At 37.5% G+C, this 12,195-nt stretch overlaps 1 protein-coding gene across 1 annotated transcript; it reads left to right on the forward strand.

Moving 5' to 3' along the window:
• The first annotated feature begins 10,489 nt into the window (after positions 1-10,489).
• foxl2l (forkhead box L2-like) lies at positions 10,490-12,028 on the forward strand. Its single transcript, XM_059333561.1, has one exon. It carries the CDS (start codon positions 10,810-10,812, stop codon positions 11,605-11,607), a length of 798 nt encoding a protein of 265 aa, XP_059189544.1. The 5' UTR covers positions 10,490-10,809; the 3' UTR covers positions 11,608-12,028.
• Positions 12,029-12,195: the final 167 nt, after the last annotated feature.

Raw genomic sequence — 12,195 nt, forward strand, 5'->3', positions numbered from 1 at the left:
CACAATGCTTCTCATTTGAATTTCCCCATATATTGCTGATCACCATTCTCAATGGTGCCCCTGATGAAGTGTTGTTTTTGTGGTTCCTTGCATGAATTCCAAAGACCCCGGGGATACATTTTCCTCTTTTTGTCTTTGACTTCAAAGTTATCTGGAACGGGACGTGTCGGAATGACGAGGGGTCACCAGGTCCAACGCTGTATGTTGTTTACCAACCTCCTCAAAGGGCATTAAAACCATGGAGTCACTATGGGGCAGAACAAAACATTTTTCAAGCACTGATGGGTTTTTAGGGCTGAATCCATGTAATGGGCAAAACATTCTTCCTACTTTTAGTTAAAAGAAGGCTGCTTTGTTCTCCTAATTCATGGGTTACACCCCACAGTGTATCGACCCGTAAAGGATCATCCAGCCTACATCCTTGTTTTTGTTTTTGATGTCTGAGGTCATGCTATGGGGTTGAGGAGGCATAAAGCTTTCTGCATAAACATGTGTTGAAAAGCATTCAGATCTGCCCTGTGTATACCGTGTCTGCTGTGCTCCAATCACATACAGTCATGGAAAAAAATATAAGACCATCCTTTTCTTCAATTTCTTGTTCATTTTAATGCCTGGTACAACTAAAGGTACATTAGTTTGGACAATTATAATGATAACCTTCTTGATAATCTTGATAATAATTTAAATCATTATCAAGAAAACCATGGAAAATGGCAAGATATCAAAATGAACAATAAAGTGAAGAAAACAAGGGTGGTCTAATATTTTTTTCATGACTGTATACCACTAAATAAACCAATCCTGTAATAACAGAATGCAATATGATGAGCATTATTGTGAGAATGTGTTTATGCTGTCTCTGATCATTTAATTTTTTTCCTTTATTTTCTGTGATAGTGTTCACTGTGGTTGAGAAGAAACTTCATGAATGAGACTACAACAGGTATTTTACACTATATTTTTAACACATGAAACATGTGGAGTAAGAACATCCTCACAGTCAGTACCAGTAGGTTCTAAAAAAAATGGAGCTTCAGTTGATCCTCCAGCTATGAAGAGTGTCAGTCTGCTGCCCTCTGCTGCCAGAATTTATTAATTCAACTGAAGCACAATTTTACTCCATGTGCATGTAAATGGCCAAACTCCAAAATTCAGTCCTAGTTTTCAGTTAACATTTTGTAACTTATTTAATATGTTTTCATACAAATATCTGATTTTACTTCACCCTAACCTTAAACTGTTTATCTGACTTCAATACCAATCATTTTTATTTCTTGAAGTTAATATATTTTCGTGTGATTTTTTTTTGTAATACATGAATATATATTTGACCTCAAGATGTATAGCCTAATAGATATAACAATAACTACTATAAAAACTATAAAACTATTTAAAAAAAATATATAAAAAAGTTGCTACTGATCACACAATGAACAATTTGTTTCATAATTAATTTGTCTGCAGTTTTTTCTGCATTAATAAATTAATTATTTAGTCTGTTCAGTTGAATATGACATAAAACAGAGAAAAGCAGGGACCTTTTATATTTATGAGGCTGAAAACAGCATTTTCTGCTATTTTTGCATAAAAAACAATTAACTGGTTATCAAAATAGGTTGTTTTTTTTGTTGATTGACTGTAGATGTTGCTACACTATTTAGAGTGCTCTTGTGTGGTTCTTATTAGTGCTCGGGGCAATCGCACCGAGCACTGGTCCCATACAGCAATAGCTGCAGGGACCAGTGCTCGGGGCGAAGCCAAATTCCACTCTACAGAAATAATTTATACATAGAAACGTAGGAAAATTTGTCTTCTCCCTCACAATCCTCTGGTAAAGCTGTCAGAGGTATAGTTTGGGCGTACGACGCACAGATGATCCACCAACACCACCAACAGCCTCATTGGCTCCCATATTAAAAACGCACAAAGATTTCTAAAAAAAGGAAGATGGAACAGTTTTTTTAATTCGCTTTAACAAAGCTATTTTTTCATTTTTCTTAAAAAAAACATATGTAGACGTTCAGGAAGAACTCAGGACGCTCAAAGTGAAGTCGGATCAATGATAGGTATTATGGTTTTGCCAAAAATGCTTTCTGTTCGAGGCCAGAAATTCCAGTCCGTCAGTCTCTGCTGTCACTATGCCAGAACAGGTGCCAGTTAATTCTGTTGATTGCTTTGATCTGATTGCCTTTGACCTTTGATGTGATTACAGTTACAGATACACACACACACATGCACGTAAGTGCGCACACTCCTCACACATGCAAACACATGCTTTAAACACACACGCGCACACACACACACACACACACACACACAGGTAACTTTATGTGATTTTAATTACACACACACACACACACACACACACACACACACACACATACACACACATACATTTTGAGATTAAAGGGCATAGTTTGAAATCTCTGAAGAATCTCATCATAGTGTACACACACCAGCAGTAGCCCCCGTGGCCCTTTCAGAATTTCCCCAGAGGAAATTTTCTAGTTGTTATTATTATGGTGTCTCATTTATTAATGTATCTATTTATCTGTTCTTTTCTACCTTTGTGCTGCTACAACACCCCAAACCCCCTTCTGTGAATCAACAAAGGCTTATTGACCAGATCTTATTGGTAAAGTTGAAATGTCATTTTTTTTATGATGCACATCTCTTGCACATCTCTGATCTTTGTTGCATGTTTCACTCATCACATGTAGTAGTAACTGTGTGATTGGGGTTGAGGGGTGTGGAGAGTGTGGCCTTTACCTCCACTGAATGATGATTGTGTTTTCCATTCACCTCCACAAGGTGGAACCAGAAAATAACAAGTGTTCAGGTACAGGCTTTCTGCACAGGAGGTGAAAACTGTGTACATCACCACCTATTATATACCGTCTATAATTACCACTCAGCTGGGTACAGAAAGTACTAAAGACATTTTGTCTTTTTTTTAAAAAATTGTTTGATTATGGGTGTTATCTTGTGTCATTTGATCTTTATATTGTAGGGAAGGGGCGCCAGCTGGGTGTCAAAGAGTACAGTTGCTAGATGCAAAGGTCTATGGTGCTGGGGTGATGATCGCCCATTGGAAAATTTGGTCCCCCTTTCCATGATCCATAAAAGCAGGCCTGATTGTAGGTGAAACTTTTTTTGATTGTCTATGTACTGCTTTTGATTCAGTTGATATTTGCCAGAAAAGGTTGGAAGAAATTTGGAAACTTAAAAATTTCTGTGCTTGAACAACCTCAGCCTTTCCTTTGAATACTCAAACTGCAACTGGGGAATTAAACAAGTAGGAGAAACTACAGTCATGGAAAAAGTGATTAGGCCACCCTTGTTTTCTCCTTGCTTTTTGATAATGATTTTGGTTATTATCAAGAAAACCATGAAAAAGATATCAGCTCGTAAATTGAACTTTAATCAGCTATTTTTGTTGTTATCATTATATTTTTCCAAACAAATGTACCTTTAGTTGTACCAGGCATTAAAATGAACAAGAAATTGAAGAAAACAATGGTCTGATATTTTTTTCCACAACTGAATATTCTAAATCCTAAACAACAGGAGTTTATTTTGATTACTATAGAAACAGTAACAAGAGGGAGCTATACAGAAAAAAATCCTTGTAGAAAATCAAGAAATATTTTCATGCAGGGACTTGTATAGTGTTTATTCAGGCAAGGCTGGTATTTGGCAGTGTCTTTATCAGATAAATGTGACCTGAACTGGCTCACATAACTCATGTTAACTGGGAGAGGCTGCGAGTTGTGAGCTCGATAGAAATCATTCGTCAGTGAGATGTCGCAAACCTCACTGCTGTCAGACATCAGGGCTCCCAGCAGTTATGTGGAAAGAGGTAAGAGCATAGCAACTGTAACAAAACTTGCATAAAAGCTTCAAATCAACACACACATGGCGACAGGTTGTTCTGGAGTGAGGGAAGGAGACAAAGAGGAACAGTTTGAATCTGTCCAGTGATAATTTGATAGGATTAATCAGCCAAGTATTTAAAATGTACAATCATATTGTGAGGCTATTAAAAGACACACAGCAGCTGTGGATTTTATCATTCCAGTGACAGAGACGCTGTCAGCCTTGAATCTATCACTGAGGAATCTTTGTTGACTTTATCTTGGCTGAGATCATATTTTTGGTAATTGTCAGCAGAGTGCAACATTGTTATTTTTACCTTTAACCTGAGACTGAGACGTTTGTCTCCAACACACACACACACACACACACACACACACACACACACACACACACACACACACACACACACTTACAGTAATCAAAAAAAGGGTTAGACCACCATTTCATTTTTAATACCTAGTACAACTAAAGGTACATTTGTTTGGACAAATATAATAATAACAACAAAAACAGCTCATAAGGGTTTAATTTAAGAGCTGATATCTAGCCATTTTTCATGTTTTTTTATATAATAACCAAAATCATTATCAAGAAAACCATGGAAAATGGCTAGATAACCTCAGTTAATGCATCTAATAAAGAACTGAAGGTTGCAGTTGGGAGTGTTTACCAGAGGTGCTTGCTGCAGGACCAGATTGGCACGGCGTTGGCTGACAGGTCGTCACGTATAACTCCTACAAAGGGATGCATTGTGGGAGGAGGCATGGGTCAATGGCATCATGAACTGAACAGGGAAGTAGAGCATCTCATCACCTCAGAGAAAGAGCCGCACCTAGCATGGGAATCCAGCCAACAAGCCCAGTCAGAAGACAGAAATAATCACATTCATCACCTGTGAAATGTCCATACATGCAACTATTTTTTTAAATTTCGGATCATATTCAGGATGCTGGGGGGGGCATACGAAATGTGGCAAACATTTATGCTGAAAAACATTTTACTCAGCCATTCTACTCTGATGTTGACTTTTGGTCCATGTGAGGGCCCATCACGTCAGATCAAGCGTGTTGTTTGTTCTGTCACTAACAGAGGGAAGTCAGGTTTCTTGTAATCTGTGGATCAGGGCGGTCTGGGAGTGGTGCCTTAAATGACTACTGTAAGTCGAGGAGTCGGCTGTGATCTGCCACATGCACTTGTGTTTAGACAGAAGCCGCAACACATACTGTCATTTCCTTTTATCACTGATCGCAGCTTTACAGGTGCCCTGTGAGTCAGATTACATACTTGCTCACCACACGGCAGCCAAACTACACATGTTTATATTCTGTTCATAGATGTTGTGCAGTAATCAGTTGCTGATTACATACAGTCATGGAAAAATTATTACCATTATTAAACCATTTCCATGGTTTTCTTGATAATATTTTTGGTTATTATCAAGAAAACCATTGAAAATGGCTAGATATCAGCTCTTAAATTCTCTTATTAGCTATTTTTGTTGTTATCATTAAATTGGTCCAAACAAGTGTACCTTTAGTTGTACCAGGCATTAAAATGAACAAGAATAATAATACTTTTTTCCACAACTGTATTTTGAAAGCTACTGAAGGAATCTTATGATAAATGTGTAAAGTTCTCAGGTTGTATAATGTGTTATTTCTACATGTTGATGGCATTGCTGTTGTTGTTTTGACACAAAATTGACTTGTAAAATTGTGTCATTGGTAATTAACAGGACCAAAGCGGTAATCCATGCAATGAGATCTTTAAGCGGCCTGAGGAGTGAACATTTTAAAGCCTGCAGCTGGACATCACTCATCATGCTACCTTGTCGCTTCAACCTCAACAACAGCACACACACCCTTCAACCTTTCTAACCATGTCAGCATGCAGGAAGACGAGAAGCAAAGGTGTTGAGCCACCTGATCTGTTACACTCTCTGTTCTGGACCAGTGCAGCTGTGAAGACACCATCTGTGCATAAAAGGTATTTGTGGTATGACTGCAGGGAATTTCCTGATCGTTGCAAGTCAAAAGTCAGTTTGTGTTTTTTCTTTCTTTTAAGTGCTCATCCTAACTGCCGGTAAGTCAAGCTATACTTGAATGTGAGAATACTCCATTACATGTTAAAGCACACATTATATACTTACTTTATTAACATATAAGCAACAAATGTAGCTCTAGAATACAGATTTAGTATGTACAAAGAAGAATATCCCCTCTAAATAAAATGTTGGTTCAGGTGATTCTGTTAGCTACTTTTTAAACTCATCATACTGTATGTTCTGTCAGACAAATGTACACAGTCGCCCATAAAGTTGGAATAAAAAATATTCCATGATTGATTGTGACAATGTGTATATCTTCTCATCAATCTCTTCCAAAAATATCACAATGAAAATGAAACCACAATTAACAGAGGAGTGTGTCTGAAAACATTATTCCAACTTTATGGGCGACCCTGTAATAGAAAAAGGAGTAGGATAGTAGTAAAAGTATCAATCAATCAATCAATCAATCAATCAAACTTTATTTCTTATAGCACTTTTCATACAAAATAAATGCAACACAAAGTGAGCCATCTCAACGTTGAGCAGTGAGGAAACACTGGAGGCAGGTTAGAAATTAATTAGATGAAATGAATGATTAAAAAGTAAAGCATGATAATATATATATATATATATATATATATATATATATATATATATATATATATACACATATATATATATATATATATATATATATATATACACTAATAAATAATAGCAAATAAATGAATAAAAGAGAATGTGTTGTAACACTGAGATGCATGAGATAAGATAAGTCTTAAGTTTGCTCTTAAAGTAAGAGCACAAAGAGTCACAAGATGAAATCATTCCATTAAAAAGAACTGTACTGAAGTAAATGTACTTAGTTACTTAATCAGCCAAGAAAGGCTGAGGAATGGAGAAGGTGTTGTTTATTTTCAAACACCAACAAAGAAAGAAAATTATCTCACATACATATTATATCACAACATTTTTTCACATTAAATAGAAGCGGCTTAGTACCTTTATAAATGTATTCCTGTTCACATGATGAGTCAATGTTACTGGGTTTCAGGACATTAAAGACAATTTCATGAAATCTTAAACAAGACCTTCAAACATATTCAGTTAATTCTCCTTCAACACAAAAGTTGTAATTCTTGTAGTCACAGTTTCGTTATGTATCAGTCTGTACATACCTGTCAACATTCCTGTCAGTGTAATAATATAAGCATAATCATTATGAGATTAACAGGAAATTTGTTTGATGTTATATTAATGCCATGTAACTTTTATTAATTGTTCATTTTATTGTCCTGGTGAGTTAATTGTAAGTTTGCAGTCATGGTCTTGTTGAGCAGACTTACAGTATGGCATTTTTTACAGCCTACAATGGCATTGTGATATGATCATGTCATATCTTAGTCTGATATTTTTATTTATGTTATATTTGTGCTATTTTTGATACTACCCCTGTTTATATGGATCCTTCTTTCTGCTATCCACTTGCTGCTGCAATGGTACAATTTCCACATTGTGGGACTAATAAAGGTTTATCTTATCTTATCTTATCTTATAAATGCACAACATCACCACATAGAGATATTTTTACAATAATAATAACACAGCATTAAAAAAGGCTGATTAGCTTTGTCAAGTTCTTATCAGTCTGAGTAGTTATATTCACATATTTCAAATTATTTGTTTGCTTGTTTGTTTGTTTGTTTGTTTGTTTGTTGAAACTGGTGCACATAATCAAGTTATGTTTTATTGATATTTTGGTCTTCCATCCTCCCAGGCAACAGCAACAGCATGGCTTGTTTCTCAATTGGAAAGAAATAACCAGAGAACATGCAGTAAAGGACAGACTTGTCCTTGGATTTTTTTTTCAGAGTGTCAATATAGACAAAAGGCGGGTTTATGATTCATAAAACTATTGCACTGTATTGAAAACAAAAAGAAAAACCTTTAAATATGTGACCCTTATTCCATCTTCAATCACTTTTAATGTGAATGCCGCATATCATTTGAACACATAACTAGTTTTTGGCCTTTGAACCATTTTCTTCTGTTCTGGGTCACACTTTAGAGCTGTTTGAGGGTTATTGAGAACTGTAACTCTTCGTTTTCTTCTGTTGTCTAAACCAAGCATTCATGAGCTTTGTTTTTGGCAGTTTTGCTGCATTCTTCTTTGGTCTCAAATAGCTTAAACTACACAGATTGTGTTTAGCCTGGCGCCTCGCTTCGCTCATATGACATCAGGAGGTAAATCTAGCTTTCTCTGTGAGAAATAGGACAGAGGGCTGTCCGGTTTCATTTTGTCATTTTCATTAGTTATTAACAAAAACAACAGAAATCAGAGAGGAGAACAGGAGAGACATATGAGTCTATCATGATTCATTCCTGATGCATATGTGAGCATAATCTGATTCTGCTACAGAGTCAGGAAAAGTGACTCCTTGACTCTCTCTGGCCATAAAGCCTGAAAAACATCCTGTGATTGACTCATTTAGTCTAAAGTACAGGGGGCTGAACATTTCTTTGTCTAGAGTACTTGTATTGACCTTTATAGTGATTCTTTAATAAACATTTATATAATTGTATTATTATTTAACGTGCACCAAGCAAACAAATATCTCCAGATGTCTTGCATTGTATGCATTTATTTATAAAGTCATGCTATAGTTCATGGTATTGTAAAACATGGAGTCATAAAATAAATGCCTTTCATAGGGTCTAAATCGGCAAACATCAACTGGCGGACCGCGGGCCCCATACGGCCCGCAGAATATTATTCATTGAGTTCAGAAAATGTGAGGAGGATAAAAATGTGTTCTGGTATTCAGCATATTTACAATGACTTTTCTGCAAACACAGTTTTTAACCATCACTCCTCAGTGAGCTGCCTTCTTGTAATAACAATCTAACAGCATTTTCTAGTTAAGTGTCTAGTTTAATTATGGATTTCCCATGTTTTTTAGGAGTCTGTGGACACCGATGTAGACAAATAAAAATAGCATAAATTTAGTAAGAAAGTGAAAATATCAAACAATTATAGGCAATATATAGATATGCAATATATGTACATTACATTTTCTTTATCTGAAAGTCCGGCACCCACTGTGTGTGCTTTATAAAAAATCTGGCCCTTGGACGACAGTAGTTGATGACCCTTGGTCTAAATAATGATACTCCATAAACTAATGTGATATAATGATGGACAGCTTGTAGGCAGGGCTGAATAGAGTCAAAGTCTCCTTAATATCGTATAGTACTGAACTTTTTAAAAGGAATGATAGTCAAGACATTATCTTTCATTCTGAATAACTGCCAATGTACTATTTACAACAGGTATTCAGTGTATCTCCAATTAATACCCTTACAGTGATAACAATGGCCAACCCCAAAATGTCCTCCAATCCTTGCCAAAGACGTAGTTGCCTTTTCACTTGTCGCTCACTTTTTGCGTTGTGTTTCCCTATCAGTTCAGGGGAGACAGACTGTCTGCTGAGAGCAGGTGATCATTATCTGCCATCCTCAGCGGACAGACAGGCCTGCTGTTCATGCCTCACTGTATGTGGGTGGTATGCTGGGCTCTGATACCTGCAGGGCTCAATACACCTCTGTAACATACTGAGTGATGGAGATACCCGACTATCATGTGCCTCTGAGTTGATACAATGTTTTAAAGCCGTTTTTTTTTTTTTAAATAGCACCTGTGTGCAATGGTTGAAAGTATTAAGTACATAATCATTTTAGTTATTGTCAAATATATATAATATATATAATATATATATATATATAATATAATATAAATACAAATACATGTAATATGTTGGATTGGTTAAGATAAGACTTGATGATCCTGGGGAGTAAATTCACAAGCTACCCAGCACCATTTTAACAGTAAATTGATGCCAATAATCATAATGCAGTAACATAACACTTTATTTAAACATGAAGGCGCTGAGGTTTCCCTCATTTACAGTGACGACAAGTACATTTACAAACAGTACAGAAATACAAATTCAAAATAAAGTTAACAAACAAGATTCATTAATAAGTAAAAATTCTAATATAACTTGATACATTATTTTAAATGTTTGCATTTGTTTAGGTAGGTTATTTTATGTAAAGTATTTCAATATTGAAAGCAGGAATTTTACTTCTAATATGAGTATTTTTAATGTGTAGTTTACAGGGTTCATAGCTACATTTCCTAAAGCTGCAAGTAGCCTACCTATTTATTTTTTATTTTTACACCTAAGGTACAAACCAGTGCTTGTGTGTGTGGGTGTGCAAGTGCTCAGCTCACCTAAACAATATGTCCGTGCATGCACACATATATTGGACAAGGTTTTTTGATTTCATATTATTTTTACGTAAGTTTTATGTTTATGGGACACGTGCTTCAACATACTACACCAAGCTGCACCTTAAAATAAATAGTTAAACTCCATAAATATAAATGCAAACGCGTTCTGAGACTTGAGATACATTACTGGTCACAAAAACATTCAAGACAAAACCACGCAGCCATGTGGATAAAATGCTGTCTCATTATTCAAAAGACTGCACTGCAAATGACTTGTGCAGACTCACACTGAACATTAAACGCAATGTATGTAAACTCGTGAGTCTTTGATCACCTACTTTCAAAGGGAGAATATGTAACTATAGTTTTGTGACCTCTGCTTCAACCTAAACAAGATGCACAGTAGTCCAAAACAGTGGCATAAACAGCGTGTGAAACCCGGCGAGATGAAAGAAGACGATAACTGCTGCTCTGTGTACCTGTGGGAGGAGTGTGTGCACCTGCGGACACAATTGAGCGCTGCCTTGCTAAGCGGCAGATTGCAGCTTTTTGTCCCAGCCAGTTGGACGCTTAAACGGATACCTAAGACATGGATGCAGAGGAGGAATCCCCCGCCGACCAGGGGCTGCAGCTCCTGGACATCAGCTCCAACTCGCCCCGGTCTGAGCCCAAAGGTGTGGAGGAGATCGGCAAGCAGGAGAAGCCGCCGTATTCCTACGTGGCTCTCATCGCCATGGCCATCAAGGACAGCCACGACAAGAGACAAACACTCAGCGGAATATACGACTACATCATCTCCAAGTTCTCCTACTATGAGAAGAATAAAAAAGGATGGCAGAATAGCATAAGACACAATTTGTCTCTCAATGAGTGCTTCGTCAAGATGCCCAGGGAGAATGGAGGGGACAGGAAAGGCAACTATTGGATGCTGGACCCCGCTTTTGAGGACATGTTTGACAAGGGGAACTACAGGCGGCGGAGGAGGGTGAGGAGACCCTACAGACCCCCGAGCGTGCCTTACCTGACCGGGACCCCGGTGGACTACCCCGAGCCGCTCTACCTGCAGCCTTTCGTGAGCAGCTCCTGGAGTCTGTCCCAGCCGACCGGCTACCCAACGCCACAGGTCCTCACTGGAAACCCCCGTAGTGCGTCCCCCAGCGGCCCGGTGAGTCCATACTGCCCGCCCCCCCACTTCCATCACTCTCCCTACAGCGCCTACCACCGACACCCGCCCGTGCTGGTTCCCCACAACGGGGGTCCCTACGGCGGAGTGACCCAGCCGATGAGCCCCGGCGGAGGCACCGTTTCGGTGTCGTGCAACTACCAGCAGCTCACCACCTATGCAAGACAAGCGGAGGCACCGCTGGTTTATTCATTTGACCTGTAGGGTTTAAAATAACAATTTACAGCCAGTTCACTAACTCAGTGTTTATCTGTTTCACCAGTTCAGTTGGACTGTAAATCGTTGAATCGCTTCATTAACTGTTAAATAAGTTGTATATTGCAGGAAGACAGTGGATTTACATGCCTTTTTTTTTTTTGGAGAATTATTTTTGCAACCCTGATAAACTTGTGTTTTTCATTATTGCTTTTTTATTTTATATTTTGATGTTTTCTCTTATTATCGAATAGGCATACACATTTGTAACTATGTTATTTATTTATTTTCTCTGGTTTTATCTCATTTTCCGAGCTGCTATGCAACAGTTGGTGACACTGAAGCACTAATTAGTTTCGTTATTCGATTGTGAATGTTTACTTGATGTAAAATACATCATGTTTGTTCAAATAAAACGTTATTTTTGCATCAGATACTGTCGTTGATTGACTTACTCCTCTATGGCTATACATTGATTCATTGTGACCATAGTATTAAAGCACAGCTATCACGTTTTTAGAGCTAGGCCTATTGTGTGGGCTTCAATGATGATTCTCTATTAACTGCTGAATAGAAACGTCACATGTTTTATCTTTC

This window comes from Centropristis striata, chromosome 5 (genome assembly GCF_030273125.1).
Source record: "Centropristis striata isolate RG_2023a ecotype Rhode Island chromosome 5, C.striata_1.0, whole genome shotgun sequence".
Lineage (NCBI taxonomy): Eukaryota > Metazoa > Chordata > Actinopteri > Perciformes > Serranidae > Centropristis > Centropristis striata.

Excerpts from the sequence above, each read along its gene's own strand:
- foxl2l (XM_059333561.1), top strand. The coding sequence starts at position 10,810 with ATGGATGCAGAGGAGGAATCCCCCGCCGACCAGGGGCTGCAGCTCCTG.